The 25,941-nt window shown below is 40.7% G+C and overlaps 1 protein-coding gene across 3 annotated transcripts; it reads right to left on the bottom strand.

Annotated features, from left to right (window-relative positions):
* Positions 1–201: 201 nt before the first annotated feature.
* ST3GAL5 (ST3 beta-galactoside alpha-2,3-sialyltransferase 5) lies at positions 202–25,103 on the bottom strand. 3 transcript variants are annotated; one of them, XM_040591727.1, is made up of 7 exons: positions 24,994–25,103; positions 12,884–12,995; positions 11,036–11,150; positions 8,512–8,855; positions 6,942–7,128; positions 4,157–4,315; positions 202–2,887 (listed from the first exon to the last, which is right to left on the bottom strand). In XM_040591727.1, exons 1-7 carry the CDS (start codon positions 25,028–25,030, stop codon positions 2,624–2,626), a joined length of 1,218 nt encoding a protein of 405 aa, XP_040447661.1. In that variant the 5' UTR covers positions 25,031–25,103; the 3' UTR covers positions 202–2,623. The 3 variants fall into 3 exon arrangements, with proteins under 3 accessions (XP_040447661.1, XP_040447670.1, XP_040447679.1); XM_040591736.1 differs by having other exon boundaries at positions 11,042–11,150; XM_040591745.1 differs by having other exon boundaries at positions 12,874–12,995; positions 24,994–25,100.
* Between the last annotated feature and the right edge of the window lie 838 nt (positions 25,104–25,941).

Genomic DNA, 25,941 nt, shown 5'->3' with positions numbered 1-25,941 from the left:
GATTCTCCCTTCCAGGCATGAGAGATACACAACTCCACTGACAGGTATTAAAAGGCCATAAATGAAAGGAGAAAGAATCATCAGCCATTAACTCCCCTCTTCTGGAGTGCCTGGGATTGCATCAAGACTGTCAATTGGACCAGTAACACAAGTAAAATCCATAATAAAGGAGGCAGAACAAATCGCAGACAGAGAAATACATAAGTAGAAAGTTGTTTCATCAGTTTATTGCTTCTTGCAACGTGAATACTGCTGCGATTTCATGGATGCTCGAGTCTTTGCAGGCATATTCAATGCAGTATACACTACCACAGAGAACAGTGTTTTATCACAAGCCATAAAACTGGTGGAAAAACAATCTAATCCTACGTCAACATAATTTGAGAACTTGACAGTAAATACAGCATATCCAAAAAGCTATTGGCATTTACATTAATCAACTGATTGTTTTTATGTTACTGAATAAAGCAAACTGGTCAGGGACCAAGTACTCCGAAACACATATTGTCAGTGTATTCAGTGCACACGTTCTCAAATCTTAGAGAATTTCACTCATACCGAATAAAATTAAGGTTCTTTGCTTCCAGTTTAAATACCAGGAGAAAATAATTAGCAGATTTTAATATATTAACTGAAAGACTATCTGTACAAAACTCTTCAGGTGTTTTTAAATTAAACAATATAATTATTATACTTACAAGAAAAAACGCAGACCACAAATTTATTGCTAGTACAAAAAAATCTTGTGTTTCACAGAGGAGAAGCTAGATTAGTATTATTGCTATAAACACAAAGAGTGCCAGAGACAAGAATCCGATTTTCAAATTTGCCTGTCATCCACAACTGGCTTTCCAGGACACGTAGGTACGTGGGATTTAGGAAAGATGAGGTCCACAACTTTCTTCAGAGTTATGCTTTATGATCTGATGTCATTTTATTGCCTTTTACTATTAAAGGCAAAGATCAGTCTGCTGCTTCTGCATTCTAACATCATCATTCATTAGATCTGCTTTCCATGGGGAAAAAAAGAAAAAACAACCACAAAATCAAAAACCAACAGCCCTAATCTTCCTTTCCCACATGAGTATTTTGAATATTCAAAACTATAACTACGTTCATGTCCTCACCCATAACAAAAATAAGCAGGAATGTTTGCCATGTGGAGAGTCCCTGACTATGAACAATGTTTCTACACCAACTTCCATCAATTTGCTAAAAAGCTTTCAATCCCAAAGAAAGCGCTTTGGTTTTTTTACATACTGTACATTAAGTAACAACACACCACAGTGCACATAGTCATACCTACTCCTCTGCTAGTAAGAAAATGAGCTCAAAAACCTGCTTACAGATCTGCACAGTCCAGTTTCTTTGCAATGCACTGATTTCCAGTCACAAGAACATATACACATAGCTTTTTTTAAAAAAAATATACCATTTTCAGCAGTTATCTAGCTGGCTACTAGTATCCTACTGCTTTCTCAAAGTGATTTTCTTCTGAACTTATACACACTAACCCAACTTCTGACTTCAAAGCTGATTCAGGAAAATTAACATCTCTACCTCTCCCTGCAATTAAATAGTCAACACTAGAGTTCATAAAGATTATCATCATTGTAAACTATTACAGTTACGATATCTGTAATTAGTCACTTAAGGATCATAAAGTAAACCTACAGAAATTTTAACACAGTCATAGATTCTACTCTTGCTAAACAGAAGATTCATACAAACCACCATTTTATAGAACGAGCAATTCTCAAGTCACTCAAAAAAAGAAGTGGTGGGGGCAGATATTGTATTAATGACACTTCTTTAATTGGGGTAGCTGAACTCTGCTGCAAATCGACTTGTTAGAAACATTTATCCAGGTCTTAAGGAAACTACATACTATATGATCCAGGTGAAAGCCTCCTACTGGCTAAATCCTCTTGTAATGTACCCTGGGCCCAAATATGCCTCATGATAAAGCAGGATTCTAACCCAATACATTAATGCATCAATGATTTTAGTATCAATCATGAACACCAAAGTACTTACTATTCAGTTGTTGCCACAACAGTTTCTTTTCCCTCAGCTCCACTCCCACATTCCTCCTCCACCCCCCAAAAAAACAGTATCAGCACAAAACCAAAATATAAATATCTGAGGGAAACACAACACTCGAGTTGCAAGAAATTAAAGACTTAAGAAGCATACGCCTTTCTTTTCATGGCATGCATGAAAAGGAGTCATACACCAAGAACTCGATCAAAGACAGCAGTTCAGTGGAAAAAAACTCTTGTATGCTGTTAGACAACTCAGGCTAGCGTTGTGCATACCATAGACATCTGAAAACAAAAACTCTGCTTTTCTTCAGACAACTTAAAACATTAAATATTTTAAATGGATATATTTCAACTCCAAGTTATATTCACGTAGTTATTCACAAAGATGTGCAAAGTAAAATCTAACATCAAAATAAATTTAGAAGTCCAACAAACTGAACTTGACATTATAAAAAGGCAGCAGATATTCAATGTCCATTTTATATACGTGTTAAAGAATTACTTTGAGACGGTGAAAAGGTTGTTCCAGCTGAACCTCTGGAAATACAACAAATCCAAATCATGCAGCACTTCAATCACTAGCTGTCTTTGTTGCAGAATTCACAATGTATCCCACCAGTGAGGTCTTTGACAACTTTTTCTTTTATCAGTTTGTGCAGGAATTTTGTTTCACTTGTCACATTGTGCATAGTTTGTCCATTCATGGCAGCCATGCAGAGGTTGTTGTAATAGTGCAAAGGTGTGCTGGGCTGATCAAGGTCATATCCAAATCCTGCTAAGCTCACTTCATCACATAAATGCGTGGCCAGAACAACTGCTGTGACCCCAATTGTAGGTACATTCTAAAAAGGGGGGAAAACGAAGCCTGCTGAATTCAAACATTCTCCTTTGTCAGTTTTTATGAACACTTTAGAAAATTTAATGCCTTTGTCTATTCCCTCTCCTCATTTAAAGCTGAAATAAATTAAACCATTAATTAAAACCAAAATCAATAACAACTAAAACTAAAAATCAACTAAATGATCAAGTAAAATGAAAAACTTCAGGGCCAAATACTAATACAACTTGAGTATCTGTCCTCAACAAGACTTTTGGCTGTCAACACGAAGGTTTTTTTTCTGTGAAGGCATCACGCCCTATTATTGTGTAGTTAAACTACAAGTGAGCCCTTGCTCCAAACACTCAAACAACGCCTGACATGCAGTTAATGCTTGACATTTCTTGATGCAGGCTTACTTCAGTCTTGAGCAACAGGCTCTCTAACAGTAGTCTCCAGAACATGACTTTTCACTGAACCACAAGTATACTACTATACAACTAAAAGATACGCAGCTTGGTAAGTTACATTTTCTTGATAAATAAATGTGAGAAGATCCTTCAAACACCTGTGCAATAACGCTACCATTAAATGCTTTCATACAAAAAGTGAAAAGACAACGATCACTCAGTATTTTTTATAGTTCAAGAGAACTAGTGATACCCCATGGCTCAAACAAGTAACAAAACGCAGTACATAATTAAACTGGGCAATTCATCACTCCACACTACTGCTGAAGAGAAGGTCACAGAGGGAGGATACACCCATCAGTCGCTATGGAGCACAGTGGCATACATAGCAATTCCAGCAGTTGGAAGGTTGCTTTACACTGGCCTGGTTTCCATACTTTCTCTGCCTTCTCTGCAGCTGGAGACACATCTGTCTATAGCTGATTGCTGGTTTGACTTAACAAGGCTGCTCTTAACACATTTAACATACATCAAATGCGTGTTCTGAATACTTAGCACCAGTCACACTGATGTTGTGAGTTAACACACTGCACTGCAATAAATTTATGTCTCACTGCATCAGAATGCTTTGTAAAACAAGCCATTTCAGGTCAGCATGCACAGGCATAATACCTCATCTAAAAAGGTGAGCTGAAATCCTAATTTGATTTTACACAACAAAATACAAGAGGCTTTTGGAAGCACATTAATTTCCCTATTACTTGAGACCAGCTTGAAACTGCACAGAGAAACTATATTGAAAGAAGAACCTGAAATTTTTTTCAATTTTTTTTTTTTTTTACTTTGTATTTTAGAGTCTCCTTCTCCTAAAAGGTATCTCTTACCTTATCCCAACCCCAGAATTTTGACCGAGGTTCAGGGAACTGTAAAATGTCCAAAGCTGTCTCTTTGATGATGACTGGATTCAGAATCCGAAACTGCTTTGATGTAAAAGGAATTTTCTCAGCAACCTCCTTCCAAAAGAAGAGTCGCACCCACAGGGGCTAAGAGAAAGAAAAAACAAACAGTTCAGCCAAGGGAGACTCTGAGGCTGCAAAGTGCACGGCAGACACAATACACAAGTTACAGATTACACAAGTTACTGATTCTGAGAAATTCAGGAAACAGTTTATAGCTAAGGTGGTTCAGGAATACCAGTGTACAGCTCAAGCGACTGACCAAAAGAAGAAAAACCTTCAAAGTATTCAGAATTGCAGAGAGGACAGCGGAGGGAAAAGTTGCATATTCTGAATATTTGACTGCACTTTGTGTTTAATCAGTCACCGTATCCATCAGCACCTCCAGGTTCTTTGGACCTTCCCCAGCACAACTGAGCAGGCAGCAGTATATAAAGAAATGGGAAAGGGAACCACAGCTTTTCATGAACATTAACCAGGCATTCTGAAGCAAGCACTGGATTTAAACCAACTGTGCTCAGGCTTTGAAGTGAGCCGCTGCTGTTTGACAGCGTCCACCTAGTGACAAATGTAGCAATTCAGAAGAGGACTTGACATAAGACTCAGAAGGCTAGATTCTGATCACATGCTGCTTGCAGTCAATTAGATGCATGCTAATGGGAAAACCAATACTACATCAGGCTCATTTTACATGCCCTTCCATATAATGGGTAACACTAAGGAAATGATAAAACTGACACAGCTGCGACAGACCGGTATTTTTTAAACAAGCTTTAAGTTACAACTCTACAGCAGCTTCAACTGATCAAATATAGGTTGGTATGGTCCCATCTTCCTGCTTGTGCTCTGAATCAGTTTACTGAAGTACTAATGCCTGCATAGAGAGGTGATCCAACCGAAAGCTTAGTATTTGAAAGGAGAAGTATGTTTCCAGTTCACAGAATCACAGAGCAGTTGAGGATGGAAAGGACCTCCGGAGGTCCACTGGTCCAACAACCCTGCCTAAGCAGGGTCACCTACAGCTGGTTGGACAGATCCATGTCCAGATGGCTTTTGAGTAGCTCCAAGGATGGAGACTCCACAACCTCCCTGGGGCAACCTGTGTCAGTGCTCAGTCACGTCACAGTAAAAAAACCAGTGTTTCCTGATGTGCAGAAGAACCCTGCTGTGTTTTGGTTTGTGCCCATTGCCTCTGGTCCCATCACTGGGTGCCAATGAAAAGAGCCTTGCTCCACCCTCTTTGGACCCTCCCCTCAGGTATTCATTAGTAAGATTCCCCCAAGCCTTCTCTTCTCTCTTGGCCTTTCCTCACAAGAGAGATGCTCCAGCCCCTCCAGCATCTCCATGGCCCCTCAGTGGACACCCTCCAGTATGCCCATTCCCAAATCAGTTCCCAAAACAGGCTCTCTACACCAGCAAAAACACCAGAATGAGGAAGAAAGGTGGGAATGAGCAGATCAGCTCTTAAGCCATGCAAAACAAGAAAAGGTACTATTTTCATAAAGCACATACTTCAGTCTTGTAATTCACTAACAGAGGACGCTGCATATGCCCAAAAGCAATCACTTACAATCCTCCCCCGCAACAAATTTTAATACAGAAAGCAATCCTTGTACTACCCATTCTTCAAAACCAAACTTTAAAACATAAAATAGCCAGAAAGTTGTTTTACAAATTAGGGATTCAACTCAAGTTAGAAAGCTGCTGGTCATCAAAATTACCACACTGCTGCAGGGAAGGTCATAGACCAACAGTGTTTCATCCCTGGTTAAAAAAAAAATAATCAGGGAGCAGAAGTTCTAAAATTTGCTCAAATTCATGCACTCAATCTCCTCTCTATAAAACACACTCAAATTATTCAAAACAAGGCAATATTCTTGTACACATTCTCTGAACTAAAGTAGTAGTAGCCAGTCACAATATAAAACACACCTTCCATATGCTTTCACCTTGTAAAAATCACAGAATTTGGAAGGGAACTTGGGAGTATCTAAACTAGTAAGTATCAAACTCTTAAAACACTTGACAGTCTTTCTTCTAAATCTCTCTCAATAATTTAGAGTACTTTTTTTTCAATCTGTGGTCAGAGAAACCTAGCTACTGATTTTCAACTTGCAGAAGTTACCTGCCTGCAAATTGAAAGAGGTGAAAACCACCAATTTAAAGAGAGTTTGGAAACATGGAATCCTTCTATCAGGCTCCTTAGGAATCTCTGCACTTTTTAAAATATTCAGTGAGAAATAAACAACCTCTTAATTTTGGAACCACAGGCAAATACGAACTAACAACTGCGATGCTTCAATTACACATTAACTGCATGTATGCCTATTGTAGCAGTACGGACTTCAGCTGTTAAAAAAAAATGGCCTGGCATCCAGAAATCTCATTTCTATTTCAGGCTCTGTAGACTTGAACAAGTCACTTAAACATAACATGAAATTAATTCCACTTTAGTAAACACTTGGTATGTCATGTAGCCTGGTGCAAACTATCAATATCTGTAGAAAAAAGGAATGCATTACTGTCAGCATGGGGCTTCAACATGCATGTTGGTGCCAACTGTAACTAGGAGACAGTTACAGTTAAAAACCCCACAAAGTTACATAAAAGATCCTCAGTATAATTAAACAAGAACTAACAGCTCAGTCAGTTTCTTAAGCATTAGAAAAGAAAAACCAAAAATCACAAGTACGTAACACTGCCATATACATACCAAGGTTTCATTTTTTACCATTGCTTGAAGCCAATTGAAATCAACACTTTTAAACAAAACAGCCACGAACAAGCTAGCAGGAGGATACTCATGTTCTGAAAGGGGGGCTCCTTCTGGGTAAGTCATCCGTATAGTCGTTTTGTTACCAACGTGATCTGTGTATCCTTGAACTGGTGCATCATTTAACCTAAAAAAACCCAAAAAAGAAACAAAACCAAACCACAATGGAGAGAAACTGCATTTAATAAGCATAGGTTACAATCTCACTAAAACATCAGACACTAAACAGAACTTGTATTTAGTGCACAAACTTTTAACAGAGCCGAGTACAGCATTTTCTCAGTTTCTCCCTGTTCCTTACCTCACATGTTTATCTATCCCTTATCTTTGAGAGGAAGCCAATTCTATTTCTAGATTAACTGGCGCAAGTGCAAAACTTCAAAAAGAAAACCTTGAATAGAAAAGTAACTTAAAACAGTACTGCAGAATTTCATATTCATTGTCTTGTGCTAACTCAGAAGGCTTAAAAGAGGAAGGGAAAGAAACCACACAGGAAGTTGCCTGCATTATTTTTATATATATACACACACGCAAGTGCTGCACACCGAAAGGCATCCAAATTATCCCTTCAATGCAATGTAAGAAGTCCTGTGAGTTTACACCATTCCAGCTCACCGAAAATTTCAGATGTTAGCACACTGCTGACAAGAACAGCATCATCCAACTCCATCAGTTCTGCAGAGCAGCTCAGGTCCCAGAAACTTTTTATCAACAGAACAGTCACCTGCACACTGCCAGCCCTGATTTCAGAGAACCAGTTAATGCAAGTTCTCTGCCGCTCCACGTGCTAACAGGTTTGTTTACCTTTGTATAAGCACTACCGACCCACTGTATCGACTTCCCTTTTTAAGAGGAGCGAGTCTTAGTTTATATTTTCCCCAAGTTGCTTTGAATTAAATTTATAACTTGACACTATTCAAAATACACAGAAGGAGCATTCAAACTGATGTTCAGAAAGCATGAATACAGAGCATGTATTCGTTTAATTCGGGCATTAGAAAACATGGGTAATCATGCACTGATCTTGCAAAGATAAGGAAAGATAAGCATGCTATACAGTGTGTAAGCAAACTGTATACTGAATTACAATTTTATTGTGTTTGAAATAGCAGCTATAAAAAAAAAATCCTTCAAATAAGCATCCCAACTAGCCAAGGGGAAAAAGGCAGTGGTAAGTCCTAAAGCCTACTTCTGAAAGCTTAAAAATATGAATGGATAAAACCAGCATTGTTTACTTGTCTGTGATATCACTGGTTTCTATCTCATTTCTGCCCATGTTTTTTTGTATCTGAAGTTCACAGATAATTACACTGAATAACTGTCTTAGGAGCAAAATAAATTGTCATTTTCACAAGACTTCAAATTCCATCAAGTCATAAGTAAATTTCTCAAAAGCGCCTTCAGACATAGCCTTGTAAGTTGCATAAATGTTGGAGATACTTTCCCCTTAAAAAACAAAGTTGCCTCATAAAACTGAAGTAGTTGGAATCTTTAAATGGAGAATACATACCTTATAACAATATCAAACTGATTCAGTAAGTGACCCAGCTCTGATCCATGAAGAATTCCACCACTGCCAACAACAACACAACGCTTACAGTGTTTTGACTTCAGATCTTCTGGTAAATCATGCTCAGGTAAAAGTTCAAGGAGATTTTTAAGCTTATCAAAGAACTTGTGAAATCCAAAAGGAGGTTCATATTTAAATAAAGCTTCATCTTCATTTATATTTTTTCTTACAAAGGGAGATATGTCCATGCTATATTTCTCTGCAAATAACTTCCCCATTTCTTTCTTCACGTAAGAAGGTCGGCACTGTTCCTGCAATGCAGCGCTGGCATACTGTTGTGCTCTCTAAAACAAAACATACATGCTTTCTATCAGGAAACCCAGTTTCAGGAACATACAAAGACCTCTTAATGCAAGCCACCAGCTGGCCACCAGCAGATTAACACACACAGGGGTTTATAAAGAAAGCTTAAGCATGGAAATACACGACATTTTAAAGCATTCACTCCAAAAGCAGGCACTAAATAGTGCAGGGTAAAAACCTGCAAAGGAATGCCTCTCCACCCAATCACTTAAATCCGGACAGGAGGTTTTCTGAAGAATAAATTAGGCTAGTGAAAGTCATAAGTGAAAATGAGCCATCTGAGAACATCTGTATTATTTTAAAAAACAGATTAAAAAAATGTAGATGTACCTCTACCCACCTAATTCAGCAGCCAGCAGAATTCTACTCTGCTGCTCAACTGTGTGACCTCAGTTCTGCCTGTGGTAGGATTTTACCAGGGACACATCCACTGGATAAAAGTTCTGTGAAATGGCAGGTTAGATTTGCTTACTAATCAAAATGAAGCAACAATTCTTCCATAAGTATTGCTAAAATGGTATTGCCAATGACTAAAACACAACTTTGAAAGGAATACAAGGTGTAGGTGTTTCAGGTCTTCTTTCAAAGACTAGTCACTAAAATAAAAGGCTTAAGCTGTCTGATAAAAGTATACATTGAGCCATCTCATTTAAAAAACCCAAAACTATTCATGTACATTTTTTAGAAATCTGTAGTGGCATGCCAGTATGTGATGTAAAGAAGAGAAATAGCAAAGGCATTATTTTTATCAGTTAAAATCTTTTTGCATATTCTTTTCCACAATACAACTCTGCTGATGCCTCCTCCCCTGTAATTAAAAAAACCAAAACTTAAGCAAACACAGGGGTCAGACAGTCAAGATTCAAAACTAGTGCTGACTCACTTCTCCTTCTGTAGCGTTAAGGGAAGTGTGTATCTGTCCACACAAGGAAGGAAGTTATGCTTTTTTTTGGATGTTTTTAAACAAGATTGTTCTACAGAACTGCCTCTGCCACCCTTACAAAGGTCTCTGTAAATTTGGGCATAAACACCACACCTCTCCCTGCACAAAGCATTACGGAGCAACTTCATGCTGTACTTTGCCAGACAAGAGTCAGTGCATCTTTGGAAGAGCCTGACAGTTGTGCATCCTACTAGCAAAAATGAATGCCTACCACTTGACAACTGCCCCAAACAGTTTGTAATCAGCTATTACCTAACTAGATAAAAAGCAATGCTATTCCCTCATCCTGCAGCTAACACAAAATGGATCATGAGACTGCAATAAACACCGTCCATGCAGTCTAGGTTTGCTTAGCTTAAGGTATTTGTTGCTTTGAAGTAAGAATACGTTATTGAGAAAAGTAACAAGTCAAATTAGAAAAAAGGGGAGGCAGAGGCTCAGAAGGGGAAAAGCATGCACTGAAGAAGGTGGGGGGTTGGGGAGGATGCACATGCAGTGATGCTAAGATGAGGCTGTCTTAAATCAGGGCTCCTGCTATAAGGTGTGTGGTAGTGTTGAAACATTCAAAGAAAGAAAAGTAACAACTCTAAATGAAAATAAGCACTGTTATAAAGAGAAATCAGGTTAAGTAGCAGAGAACTGTCATCAAGAGTTAAGTGAAACCTGGTACACCAGCTTAAAAGCTTCAAACACGCAAAACTAGTTGAAATAGCTGGTACAGTAAAGAAAGAAATGAACGAAGAGATGCACCCTCCAGCAGGTTTGCCCTGTGATTCTGAAAACATCTGAGCAACTAAAGGCAAAGGAGACTGGGGAACCGGCATAGGTAAAAATAAACCTTTGGTTTGTGTGTTGGGTTTGGGGCTTTTTTTTTTTTTCTATATGTTACTATTCATTTGCATCAATTTTCTGATCACCAGTGTTACCTGCACCGACACAACAGTAGGATGCCATGTGTATTTCAAATGTTATGTTAATTTTAACAGTCACAATTTATCTCATTTTATCTCTAAAATTCCAGTTTCTCTATGCACTTCTGTTGCCACTTAACAAGGACAAACCCCAGAAGTTCTATGGCATGAAATGAAACAAAATATATTTTCCCTCACAGATAATTTCAGCGTTCTAGTTCTGTTGCAGATACTTATTGACTCTTATACTGTCAATCAAAAACTTTTTTTCCGTCCAAGTTAAAAAAAAAAGCCAAAAAATACCAACCCTTACACGATCGAGGTCCACATACGGCATTTTTGTTCTGTCACATTCTTCAGGGCCAAAATGTAATTTGAGGATATAAAGAAAGCAGCCTCCAACCACAAACAGTGCAAGAAGTCTAAAAACAAACAGAAAGGTGTAAGAGTAGGAGACAGGAAAAAAGATAACATTTTCCAGCAATCCGTGAACTGCTAAATGAGTATTTTAAAACAAATTTAAGACAACTGAAGAACTTCAGGTCAATACTTGTACTTGATTCAAACCAAGAAAAACTATTGCTTTGTTCACTGCAAGTCTTTCACAACTCTTCAGAGCTATCAGCAGGAAAGTACAAACATAAATAGATGCTTTGATAAGGAAAACATCGCAGTTCTGTGCCTGCATCATATACTCTAAACACATCTCTGATGGGTGAACGGCTCTCCTCACGCGAAGAAACCAAAAGCGTCTTCTGTTTTCCTACTTTAAAGGGCAACTATTTTGAAACATGTATTTTCATGCAAGTCAAAAAGCAGATGGGATTTCAAATTGCAAGATTTCGGGCCAATGGCCACCACTCACAAACAAAACTTTCAACTCTGTGGCAGACCACAATGCAGAATTTAATGCTCAGGTTTATATTGAGAAGCTTAATTTATTTACATCCCCAAAACATACAGAAACACACACACACACCCAACATTAAAAGTGAGTAATACAGACTATCCATATTTTTGATCTATTCATTTTTCATTCCTAAGGAATCTCACTGTTGATCTCCAGATATTCACTTGGCTCATGTCTAAACCGATCTGCAAAAATTGCATCATTATTTGGTTAGAGTTTTGGTTGTTGCTCAAGTATGTAGTTTGAGCTTTATTATTGGCTTTCATTTCCTATGGTTTCCTAGAGACTGGACACTTCTTTAAATGTCTTTAAAAAAAATACTCAGCCTACCAAAAGTTTAGCACTTCTTGAATCCTTTCTAATTAAGTTAACACAAGTTTCCAAGATAGTGGGTTTTTTTGTCTATTGGACTAGTAGACCAAATCCTGGCACTGAATTTGCAGTATATGCTGCAAACAAGGTAACCACTTGAAAAGCAGCACTGTTCTAGCATTTGATTTAACCAAATTAAATTTTGCACTGATAGGGGTCTAAAACCCTCATTAGCATGTTAGGCTGCAAGCCCTGGCAATCAGCTGACTGTCAGAAAACAGGAATCACAGCAAATGAATGAGGCTGGTTTTCCTCCACAGGCGTTTATCACGTATCTCTAGATTCAGCTGGTACTGCACCATCCAAGTGGTCAAAACACCAGTGGGTATAACAGTTTTGCTTTGCATTTTTTAAGACCTGAAAATTCATGAGGCAGAGAGGCACCACAGTAGTGAACTTTTTTTGGTTTAAAATAAGATTCTTGATGTACACTAGCATACGCTTACTATGATGTTAAACTATTAAAAATGGAGTAAGATTTTGTGATGTAGCATTCCAGAAGTTTTCATAAACAAACTAACTATGAGGGGACACCTCCCCAAAATATCCACTAAACACCCACTGCATTTCAATTTCTTCAATTGCCAGACTGTACAAAAGCCTCAACGTTTTTACTTAACTGGATACAAAAAAAGATTGGAAATACTTGTGAGCAAAGTTCTGGGATCTAACATTAGCTTGGGAAAACAGATACTATTATGAGAGTGCCTAGGTTCCTCAAAGTGTTTTATATGTCCAAGGAAAGCTGTGTGCCTAACCCTCCATTCAGTTCCTGTGGTGATCTCATCCTTTGATTTTTGCATTCTTTTTGTAACTGCCCAGGCTAGAGTGACAATGACAGTTGCAGTGACAATGACACTTACTTGCGAGTACCTTTTAAAAACCAGCTTGGTCTTCTCATCTTCACAGGCAGCCACCTTACACCATTGCACAGGAGGCGAAAAATCACTTTTCAGTTTCACAAGGTTACTGTCACTCAGCATTGCTGTAAAAAAAAAAAAAAAAATTATGTTAACTTCTGCTGAACTGAAGAAAAGACAGGACATCCAACGACTGTTAACTTACTCTGTTTCCCAGAGAAGACTTGTAATTCTTAGTTATCGTGTCAGGAATACTGAATTGCTCCTGACCTCCTTGTGATCAAGAACAACATTTCAGATGCACTGCCAGGACATGATTCTAAAAATATCTGCAGGTTGTCAGGTATAGGTCTTTGCATTCTTCGTAAGTCTGAAGTCTAATAATTGCAATTACATACTCTTATCGTTTGATCTTGGTCAAATACCATTTTGTTTGAACAATTATTAGACTCCAGGCAAGAAAAAACACCCCTACACAGTATGCCTAGAGTATTTAGGATCCCTGAATCAAAATATCCAAGCACTACTGCTACCCTGCAGGCTTCAAGCATGCTCCCAGCACGCAGAACCTGTACAAACCATCCCCATTCTCATCCTCATAACAGGAGCCCATATTTCAAATCAGCTCCCTGATTTCTCTGAAGTTAAACAAAACTGTCTCATCATCGGTCTGAATCTACTGCTGACCCCTTCAGAAACCCCAACAAGGTGGTTAAGTAACTTCAACAGCAAGCACCAAAGAGGTGAATTTTTCCCTGGCACACAGCAGGGCTAGGAGGCTGCCAGCACAAGGGCAGTTTCTGTGCATAGCAGCACCTTCCCTCCAACAAGCACTGTGAACCCAGCGAGAGTGCACAGTACTCCCTCACAGATCATCAGCTAACAAGAAGCAATCTTGCTGCTTACTATTTCTGAGCTCCCATGAGTTTCTACCTGCATGCTTCAATTCTGATTTTGGGAAGAAAAAAATCCAGTCTGGCACATCAGCTTCTCACAGGCTGCTGCCATTAACCAAAAGATGTGAGCAAACAAGGAAACGCCATGCAAATCCAAGCCTGCTGGTTTTGCTCTGGAAGGAGAAGAGATCCAGGCCAGGGTTTTTCCTGCCTTACTGACCTCCCAAAGCAGCACTCCCTTTGATCAGCCAACCATGGAAGGGTGCAGCCAGCTTCTCCACAGTAGAGGATTTCAGCCCTACTCGAACCCTTTGATCTCAGCGCTTAACCCTCTCTGCTCTCCACTGCAAAGATGTTCACACTCTTCTGTTCTCTTGCCAAAAGCTCCATCACAAGTACTTTTAAAAAAGCAGGGCTAAGGGAAGGCTTTTATCTAGGAATGATCTTCCACATTCTCTTTTCTGCTCCACCCCCCTTGATTTTATATGGCAATATGACCCATTTGAACTAGTCTGTATTGCCATTTCAAAACTGTTCCAACAAACAGCTGATACTCTTGAACACCAGGATGAAGGAGCTGACAAGACAGAAGCATCCCCTCCGGATCTCAAATCCAGCCCACTGAAATTTCAGGGATATTTAATTCAGAAGATGACTCACAGTCAGTCTCTGCAGAGTCACACATCATTCCTCAGTAACACATTTGACATACATGGTATAAACCCACAAACCCGGGACAAGGACAGATAAAGATCAACACCAACATTTCAAGCCCTGTGAAGAGCAGGTAACAGTTAAGGGATGCTTTCTAGAGTCACCTGCAAGTGATCAAAACCGACAGAACAGAGCAAGGAAAAAAAAAAAAAAAGCCAAATGTTTTTTGTCAGCAGAAAACTTCACCACTTACCTCAAACATGGCTAACTTGGTTATTATGATACTACTAAGATCCTCAAATTACCCACCTAGCTGTATTTATTAATTGCACAAACTCTCTGAGCTGTCACACCCACTTGTAGGTCTTTGTCACAAAGCAGCAATACCTTAAACACCACCTTTTAGCAGATCTGAAAGCACTGTTCAAACTGAGGTCACTACCACTACACTTGTCTCGGAACAGGGTAATCTGAAACCCAAGTGACACCCCAAGGTCCCCCAGAATGCTAGCAGTTAAGCTGGAAATCAAATCCAGCTCCTGACTCCCACACAACCTGCCAGGACACAAGAGAGCAGCCCACAGGGAACCTATCAAGTCTTACAAGCTCATCATATTCTCAGCACAACACCTGGTCTTTACTGGCTGGATCTACACTGAATAAAAACAGCACTGAGGACCAGAACTGGGTGTTGACACCCCACTAATCAGCATTACAAGTTCATTTTGCTTTCAGTTAAGATTTGCAGCAAATCAAGTCCACATTGGGTAAAGGTCTAGTACGCATCAGCAAAATTTGTTACAAGGACCATACTGTACTGTCAGTTATGGATCACCAAGGTGAGCTGCTCTACCTTGAGATGTCCAGTGCCAATCAAGCAGAAACTGCACAATCACCTCATTCCACATAAGATACGCACCGTTCCTGCCACACTACACAAACAAGACAACTAAGCACCCTCATCATTACCTGGGACCTAGTACCTTCATACCCACACATCTTGGAGACTACACGTATTCAGAGAGATCATGTTGCCAGCATGCACAGGGAGCAGCCCCAGTTCACTGAGCCTGCCAGCACAGTCACAGGTAGCACACAAAGTAAGCACTGATTAGAGGAGACTGGCTCTCCTCTGGAGCTCTGCAAACAAGGCCTGCAGACCATGGGGAAGCTCCAGGATTGCTCCACCTACTAGAGAGAGCACACACAGCCAGATCACCTCAGGGGGGACTGGCTCAGACCAGCACAAACAAGGGGCACCCAGTACTGTTTGGCAAAAGTGAAGGGGATCACTCACTGACATGGATGGCTTACTGAATGGATGTGATTGCCAAATGCTGCATATGCCTACGATACAATGTACAACAAAAATAATTACATCTGTCAGTTCCACAGATTTCTGCATACAAAGCTGGGGAGAAATACAAATTGAACTTTTATTTTTTAAAAAAGAAAAACACTGAATAAAAAGCAGGAAACAAGCTTCAGCCATTTTCACTAGAGAACAGTGCAGGTAATAATCCTCTCTTGGGTAAACAACATAAAGAGGTAACTTGATCACAGTCTACAGGAACCTAGATCAGAACAGATTCTGCACAGAAGAATCTGTCACACTAGATATCAGAGGATCCTGCTACCAAGAAATCATTGCAACAACATACCAAATGACATAGTGAGGTCTGGCCACGGTACTGGTAACACAAGAGAACACACTCCAGATTAAGCACATATTTTCCAGCAGTTTTAATCAAATCCATAAAGTTTTACAGCTTGAATTACAAGGGTAAGGTCACAGCTTTTGCCTTGTTCAAAGAAGGTTTTTATTTCTTCGCAAATTAGTCTTTCCTATTCTAGGACCAGGTTCTGTTGCAATGTGACAGAAAAACTTGCTTGTGAAAGACTGCTCAATGTATATAAAACTTTTTATTGCTTAATGGCACTAACATACTCCTGGAATCATCCTGCAGCACAAAACACCACAGTCAACCTCCTCTGCTGTGTAAACTGTTGAAGAGTGCTCTGCAAACAGCACACTTTTAATCATTTCCAAGGGTGAGAATTGTACGAAGACATCTCACAAGATGCACTTTTTATTAAACCTTTCAAAACAAAGAAAAGGGATGGCTGCAAAAGATCTGAAAGATGGAGAAGGAACAGAGGAGGTGGAAAGTGATGAAGACAAAAGGGGATTAATGAGGAATACAAGACTGCAATAAACAAATGCTATAAGAAAGTCTTCCCTGCCTCTAAAAAATAAATTATGGTCATCCCTAAACAGCTCCTTCACCCATCCTGGATGTGCAAAGGGGTACAAGAAAACAGAGCAAATTTAATTAATCAGTTCAGCACATCCTTTCCAAGTCCAGTTCTCAGTACTTAGCACGCTCAGTCGTTTTGTTTAATTTGTTTATATAACTGAAATAACGTTGGTTTTCATTTCATTTGCAACAGTTTACTCCAGGTTGACTTCTGTCAGTTCTGTTTACTTCAGATGATTCCTTCTTTGATAAAGGCAGATAGATAGATAGCTATACCAAGTCAAAAATATATCTGTACAGCACAGCATTTTTTTATAATTACTCAGGGTTTGATCCTGCACTCTTATCTAAGTCAATAAGCACCTCCCACTGGCTGGAATGGTGTAAGAATGCTCAAAAGAGCAAGGTCAGCAGTAACAAGCACCTGAAAGCACACCTTTCCCACAGTCTTCCTGAGCTTCAAAAAGAAACAAAAAAACCCCAAACCCATGAATCTACACAGAGAACCACCGCAGTTAAGAAACCAAGCACCAAAGACAAGCTGTGCCTATAGCATCCAGATTTTGTCGTTTGCATAAAAACACCACTGCCAAACACCACTAGACCCTTTCAGAAAGGGCAGTGCTATAGTTGTTTTGGGAGCCGTAAATGCAAACGTCTCAATTTGCGTACAAAAGATGTCTCAGTGGTAACGCTGTATTACAATCACATTTTGCATTGACATTTCCATAGCTACTCATTGTGGTGCAATTAGTGAGGACTCAAGGGACTTAAATTTGCTTTTCATCTACTGAACTTAGTGATCTGTGTAAAGCTGCTGCAAAAGCTAAAATGTCTACCAGTAGGAACACACTCCAAAGCTTTTTGTGGTGGTGCTCTTCTCACCATAATTTACTTCTGTCACATTGTTATTCTTAAGTAGACAAAATTTCCACACTTGGAATATTTCCAAAGCAATTAATTAAAGTCTTCAGAATGTCTTTTTATATGACAATGCTAAAAGCTAAAAAGCAGCATGTGTCAAGTTGTACACCACCACTGCCACACCCTGAAAAATTGCATTTGGTCATGTACAGCACCTGGATTTACCCAAAGACAAAGCCTCTCAGCACCCATTGTTTGAGTGCCAGCAGTGTTACCAGGCATGGGGACACGACCACACCAGCCTACCTACAAGTGCAAAATGAGGCATTATACCTATGTTCCTCACAATCCCCTCATTAAGCCTCCAGAACCGTATCCCCGTGCAGGGGATGTTTCTACTTTCCTCCTTGGCCCTACCAATTCAAGCACGTCCCCATCTCCCCATACACGGAGGGTCCAGTTAACAGCCTCCACGGCTGAGCTCAGCATTTTATGTGGGCAGGTACTATTCCAAAGTAACTGTCTATGTAGGCAGGAACCAGAACCACAGAGGAAGCACCAGCATGGATAGTTACTGTCAAGTCAGTAACTCTCCAAGCAGAAACTTATCTCCCAGATCTACACAAGTACCTGCATATGGGCTGTTATTTGCCACTTGCTCTTACTGAGCCAGTGGGGAAGCTACCCTGGGCAAACCACTGCTTGAAGCCCAGCAGGACGAGGCATCTTTTGTCCTGCTGAAGCTCCTAGAAGTTGAAAATACAAGTTAACTTTCCCTCTCACAGTACCACCAGAAGTAGCAGAACAGCCAGCTTTATGAGTCATCATCTGCAAGATAGTCCATCTCAAGCTCTTGCTGTACAGTGCAGCCTTCGAAGTTCACGTAACAAGGTCAAAAAGCTTGCAGTGTAAAGCCAGCAGCAACTAAAACCTGAAAGTCACACCTGTATAAAGGAATTATTAATCAAGAACAATTGGGTTCAAGCAGGCAGTGAAACAGAAGGTAAAACTAATGCAAAAGCACCTGCTCTTTTCATGCTCCCTTCTCTGAATCAGATATGCATGTTACTCCAAAAACAGTGACAAAATGAAAACTAGTTGGTTTTGAGCAACATTTATGTTCCAACAAAGAAAGGCAAAGTTAAAAGGCAGAAAAGGTGTTTTCACATGGAATAAGCTTGAGCAAGACACTCTTTACTGAGATGCTGTGCACGTTATCAGCAATTAATTCTGCATTAACTTCCTGTTCTGAGGCTTTTTGAAACAACAGAAACCCACAGACATACTGCAAACCTTTACGCAAGAAGTTAGAAGAGACTATTTAAGAAGAAGTTAGAAGAGACTATTTAAGAAGAAGTTAGAAGAGACTATTTAAGAAGAAGTTAGAAGAGACTATTTAAGAAGAAGTTAGAAGAGACTATTTAAGAAGAAGTTAGAAGAGACTATTTAAGAAGAAGTTAGAAGAGACTATTTAAGAAGAAGTTAGAAGAGACTATTTAAGAAGAAGTTAGAAGAGACTATTTAAGAAGAAGTTAGAAGAGACTATTTAAGAAAACTTAAACCACTTACAGACTGTTTCCTGGGACACATTTGGGGAAAACAGATGACAAAAATTGTGACAACTACAACACTAATGTCTGTGTTTACTTGCAAGAGTTGTGCCCATGAAAGGATTACACATCTTTATCCTCACTATGGACCAAATAGATGAGATACTAATTTTCATTAAAGCTTTCAAAACTGGTACAATATTTGAATAAAATGTTATTAAATTATGTAACAATATGAAAAAGTCTGATAAAATGTAGTTACAATTAATTTTGTTTGCTTCTGCAGTACTGAAACCCACAGAGATTAAATGTAAGGGCTGACGTAAAAAAAAATAAAAGAATCGTTAAGTAGGTGGTAGGTTTTGTGCTTTTTTTTTTTAAGTAGATGTAAAAAATACTTGAGTCATCTGTTAAGCAGAGTCTCTCAGATGAAGAAACCTAACAATATGAAAAATTTAACTTTTTCTGATCTTTTGTTAAGAAAGTAATTTAAAAAATCATTTAGAAATCGGAATAAAACTCTCCCAGTTCCCTCCCACATCTTCAAAACCTGTCCACCTCTCTTTAATGGGCAAAACAGTCTCTATTCAGGAAATTTTGAAGTAATATAATTTATTTCCAATTAACAGAACTTCTAATCACCAATTCTAATATTCAGAAAAAGTAAACATGAGTAAAACGCCTTTCCTTCCTTTAGCCTTAAGGCTAAACTTAAGCCAAACAATTCTCTTCCTCACCTCCCTGTCTCTCTTTCCCTTATTTTTGCCTCAGGTTACACAGAGCCCGCCCCAACTCCTTTGGGGAGGCAACAGGCAGCGCAGGAGCTTGGGGTCATGTGTATAATGGCTTCTGCCTGCAGCTCCTCTGTGCTTCTCACCATCATACTTGTTCTGGCACAGGTGGCCCACAAGTCCCCAGGGGTGTCCCTCCTCTGTGACTCTCCCTCCCACGTCTCCTGATCAACCCACGATACCTTCACCTCCTTCCTATGCTTTCAAGTTTCATCATCTCTTCAGTGGAAACAATAAACCATAATGAAATAAATTCTGCAAATAACCTCTGTCCATTTAAAAAATATCATGGTTAACGAATTTTTTAAACCAACAGTGGATCAAGCTGCACCCCAATAATAATCAGGGAGAAAAAATTATAATACAAAGAATAAAAACCCAGAAACTAAGAACAGTTAATTGTGCAACTCATACACAGATGACTCTGCAGTTGCAAGTGTTGTGCAGTCAAACTGCTATTTTACAAATGCAATAGAGTTATCTTTAACCATCCAAGACACACAGTATTTCTTAAATACCAAAACAATTTTGAAGCATATTGTTTCACGAATTAAAGAATTTGTTATTAAAAAAACCCAATCGACCTGGAACAACATACAAACATCCTTTAGCAAGAGGCACTCCAGAAGCTGTAGAGTGAAAGACCGCCTCACTTTCAATGACTTCTGCAGAAGCAACTCCAAATTTTTAAGCCAAATTTTAAACACAGGTTTAACAGACCTAGAAAGCTAATGGAAAACCTGCCCAGATGTTGAAATTGGATTTAAAACCTGTACAAGAACAGTAAAAAGCATTTTACTGGAATGAACCCATTTGCTCATAGTGACAAAATACTCAGGAAAAAGTGTAGAAAGAAAAGGAACAGACAAGGTATCCCAAAGGAACGGTTTCTGATTGGGAAGTCTCTTTCTATAATACAATGAACATTGAAATACCTTCTTTAAGACTCTTCTTTAATGGTACATGACAAAAATCCCTCAAAACCAACAAGGACGAGGAAAACTTCCAGAGGTACTAAAGATCTGAGGCTGACTTAATAGGGACACGCTGGGGCATGACAGACTCTTGAGTTACAAGCTGTAGCAATGTATTAACTGTTGGATATTTATCTTCAAATAATCCTCTGATCACCATTCTACCCATTCCTAGCAGAAACAGTCACAAAACATAAAGAGACAGCAGCCAAGGAGCTGTTGCAGGTTAGGGACTGACAGCTTCTTGCCAGACAAAAAACTGGGACTAAAGTTATAAACTGGAGGCTTCTGTCAATTATTTCTTTGGCTGCAACTACATAAACCCCACAGTAAAGTTGGTACTTCAACATATGTAGATATTTGATACATTTTCTTTGGATATTATCTGCTTAGCACCTATTACTATTGAATGAAAAAAGCATTTGACAGACATGTTTGTCCTGATAAACAGTAGAGTCCATTGTTTTGGTTAATATAATAAAGTCAATAGAAGGAATACAGCCTTGATGGCAGAACAAAGTTTGGCCTATAATACAGTTACAAGCACCTACAACAGGACATTGATTACATCAGTGCATAATGCATCTTACAAAATGAACTTTTTGACTGTTAAAGCTTTTTAATCAGACAATAAAAAGTGAAAACCAATGTCATCTGCACAATCTGCAATTCACTTGGTTAAGATCTGTCTCCTCAGAAAATGTGAATATAATATTGAATCTTATAAACATGGACACAACTGGCAAAAAGTGAAACAAGGAGTAAATTAAGATTTCAGACCAGTTGACAGACATTCTCAAAGGCACCAACAGGATCATAGGTGACAATTTTTCTGCCTGGAGCCACAAATACTAGCAAAAAGCAATAGTATCTTTTAGAAGCATTACCATTTTTCTCTCCTTGCCTTATGATGCCCTACTTGTGTTTTCTTCTAATTGTGTAATGGTTCATTCCCACATCCTCTTTGCAATATCAACCACCAACTCATAAAACCATTAATAAACTTACATTATTGTGCCTATTTGCCCAGTCTTTTCCCTTAGGAAGGATACCTACAGCTAGGCTACAACTTGCTCTTAATTTTGGGTCATCTAGATTGAACACAGAAAAATTGGTTCCAGCTCAAATCCAGTCCAATTATTAGCTTAATTACAGACACTCAGAGTACAACACCATCACTTCTTTTCAGCAGCATTCACAGGAAGCTTTTTTGGATATTAACAGTGCCTGCTAAAATAACTTTATAGGCAAAGAATTCTGTTCAGGGATCACCCTCTTGATTTCACATCCACAAACCGCTGCACAGCAGCAGGCAGCTGCTACTTGGAAACCTCTCCTATGCTCCGCTCCTTTCACCTGCTCCTTTACATAGCGCATCCTCCTTCCCCCTAGACCCACAGACCCTGTACCTGGGGAAGTACTTTGACAAAGACCCAAGCCAGCCAGGAGGGGAGGAAGAGAGCACAGTGTATCTGCACTTCACCCACCACCTGCCACGCAAGTTCATCCGGCACAAGTGGAAGATATTTCTCTGCCCCTGCAAGGAAGTGAGAACAACTCACGTCTTTCCCCATATATGGGAAGATTGAGGAATACATCTTCCCTAAAAGAAATGGTCGGAAAAGACAGGGCATAGCATTAATCTTTACTGGGCTAAGGAAATGTGCCAGCAGACTTACACAGCCAAGATGTTTCATATTACATCTGAATTATGCAGCAGAATAGCATCGAACAACTGGTAATTATGGAACAATGTTAATAGTACAGCAGCATTTTTACCACAATATCATCTAACACTCCAAGAGATCATGGTAAAAATCACACTTGAGCCTACAGAAGCAAAGGAGGAGATGCCAAAAGCCTTCCATGAAGGAAAGGCTGAAAAAGAAATTACAATATAGCAAAGAACATTGCTGGAACCAATTTTAATGTTTAACATCTGAATTCAAGATTTCAGGACCTAACGGATTGAAGAGCGCGTTGGTGAGACGGAGGAGTGAAGGAAGAGCTGCTCCCAAGGAGAACAGAGAGCTTGGCTTGTCGAGCTTCACAAAACAGGTTCAGAGTTTGTCCTTAGACACACCAAACACGTAAACACAAAAGCCAAAAACAAACAATTCAAAAGGGACAATGTTAGTACACAAGAAAGTTATTATAAATAAACATGAACTACAAGCATAAGATTCCTGAGCAGGAAAGGAATAGCCTTGCCATAGGAGTAATGGAAAACAACAGCCTACACAAGTTTTAAGAAAGCCCTTAATTTATGAATGACCTTATGAGAGAGAGTTGCTTGCAACAAGGGAGACTTCCCCATGATCCAAAAGTCCTATGTCCAAATTAGCATCACACAGTTCTGAAGTGTTGGATAAGCCTGCAGATGCTTTAATCTGTTGTGTTTGAGCACATTTCATTGACTCACTTGTAATTTGAAAATTACTCCATGACAAGTTTGAAGCATTGGCTGGGTCTTGTTCACTAATTTAGCCTTTATCAAAACTCAAGAGCTACGTAAGTTTTCCAGGCTGTCTTATCTAAACAAAATAATCTGCCCTCCAAATGCTGCAGCTCTGCGGCAATCCTGGCACATTCCGCGTCCATCACCTAAACTGGCATACGTACAACAAACAAAATTAAATATTTTTTGCCAATTTCCTCAGTAAAAGGAAGTTTCTGATACTGCACTTTCTCTTCCTACATCCTGTCCCTAACCGCCTGCCAGTCATCTGACCAATTTAATCAAACTGCAGAAAGGAGGATGCTAAATCCCAAGAAGTTCCAGGAAACCGGAAGGAGAAGGAGCCCATTTCTCATCAATCCCAAGGAAGTGGCCAACACACCCAAAGTGCTTGCGCACACTAACCCTCCAGCTGCATTTTGACCTTTGTGAAGTTCCCTGTGTTGGCTGCCTCTTATCTGGCTAGCAGAGGGCTTGGGAGACAGCTCAAGGTTTCCTGCTGCAGGATCTAGAAGGAAGACAGTAACCTTGCTGCAGCGAAGCAGATGGAATTACACAGGAATTACGCAGGAAAACTGCACACCACTTCTAAACAGCATCTGTACGGTCCCATTGTAAGCTGCATTTAAAAATATGTATCCACTTTAAAAACACAAAGAGCATTTCTCTCAATAAGCTTTCTTTAGAAAAGTAAGAAATACACATCTTTATTTACCTTTCTTCTCAGAATGAGAAAAAAAAATAGCCATTTACCACAGGAAAGCCATTTAGCTCCAGTAATTTTATGAACATTTCCTATTTGTTTCCGTAACTAAAGAGAACTGCAAAATATGCATGTCTCCTCTACCAGCCTTTTATTTTGCTCTTATCTACTGTGATGGGGGGAGGGACGGGATGACGGGACACACCGTAAAAGCTCAGCACAAAAAAACTGCTTTCTCCCCCTCACCCCAAGTACTGCTGAAGAAAATAAGAAGGCTTTGGCAGCAATGGCAGAACTCATTTCTGTTTTGCATTCACACGGCTCCCAAGCAGGTAAAGACAAAATCTCCCACCAAAAGGCTACTGCAACCTGCAGAGAAGCAGAAACCTATAGATTCTATTTTAAAAGAACAACTGCAGGCAGCCCCAGATACACTACTCTCCCTCCCAGAAGGGGCCCGAGGCAGCCCTGACTTCCATCACCCATCTGCTCAGGAACTCACAGCCACCAACTCATCACCCTCAGACCTCTCGAAGCACAGGCCCTTACTGGGGCACATCCTGACCACCTCTGCCCCACATGGCAGCGGGGTGGACGGACACGGCGGCCTGGCCCGGCTGATCCCGGAGGCCTCCAGGCCCCCCCGGCCCGGGGAGGGAGCAGCGGCCCCATATGGCTTGAAATATACCCGGGACCCATCACCCCCCTCAAATAACACCCCCAAACGTTGGTGCCTTCATGCCTCAGCCGCACCTCGGACCCTTTCCAGCAGTGACAGAGGCCTCCCGGGGCGCTTCTGAGGACAAAGCCCCCTCAGCACCCCGGCTCCCCGCACCCGCAGGCCCCGCGCCGCCGCACCGGCCAGCCTCCCCCCCCACCCTCGCGGAATAAGCCACCCTTCCCGCCCCCCCTCCAAATTACCCCACAGCGGCACCTCACACCCGCGGGCAGAGGGTGTCCGCCGCCATCCCCTACCTGCGCCGGGCTCGGTCCGAGCGCCTCGCCTCCGCATCGGGGCGGGGGCGGGCGGTGCGGCCCCGGTGCAGGTAACGGCCCCGCTGGAGCCGGCGGAGGGAGCGAGGGAGGGAGCGAGGGGGGCGGTGGGGGAATGGGGCGGGGTCGCCGCAGCACGTGGCGGAGCGCAACCAATGGGAGCCGAGCGCGGCTTCTCAGCGGGGCGGGGGGGGGCGGGGCCTGCGCTGCCCGGGCCTGAGGGGAGGCAGCGCAGGGCTGGGGGCACGGGGGGCGCAAACCAGTGGGGTAGTCGGCAGCCGGCAGAAGTGCCACAACCCCTCCACTCCCTAGCTTTTTGTGGTGTTATTTTCCCAAATGAATATTTCCCAGACCTTTCTTTCCTCAAGAAATTGTGAGTTTGGGTTTTTTTTCTGCCCCCACAGGCCGTGCGGGGGGACCCGCGGCCCCTGTCCCCTCAGCCGGGCCGCGCGGCTGCACCACCTCGTTTCCTCATTTCCTCGCTGCCTGTGCCGTCCCTTCACCGCCCGGCTGTCGACAAACGACATCAGTCCCAACATCACTACATTCTAGAGCTTTTATTGTGCCTTATACTCCCGAGAGCTTGGGTGCATGAAGGTTTTCAGGCCTTTCCGCAGCTGTCTTGGAAACCTGTTGTTTTCCTGATAACACTCACCCAACGCTACTGAATAAGTGCATTAAAAAAAAAAAAAAAAGCCTGATATAGTGGTGGACTGGTGTAAACGGCTGCCTGACTTGCAAGAGAGGAGAAGCAACCTTGTAAATGCACCTGACCATGGGCGTAGAAGTCAACTGAACCACTGAAAAAAAGAGCTGAAAAACCACTGGAGCAGAGCTAGAAAGCCTGGGCGCTGGCTGCAGGAGAGAGCTGATTAAGCAAGAACACAGATTAAGCCATTACAGATTGTGCTAGCTAGGAAATTTTATTAT

Source organism: Falco naumanni, chromosome 1, assembly GCF_017639655.2.
Source record: "Falco naumanni isolate bFalNau1 chromosome 1, bFalNau1.pat, whole genome shotgun sequence".
Classification (NCBI taxonomy): domain Eukaryota; kingdom Metazoa; phylum Chordata; class Aves; order Falconiformes; family Falconidae; genus Falco; species Falco naumanni.
This window is presented reverse-complemented; position numbering and strand designations above follow the sequence as displayed.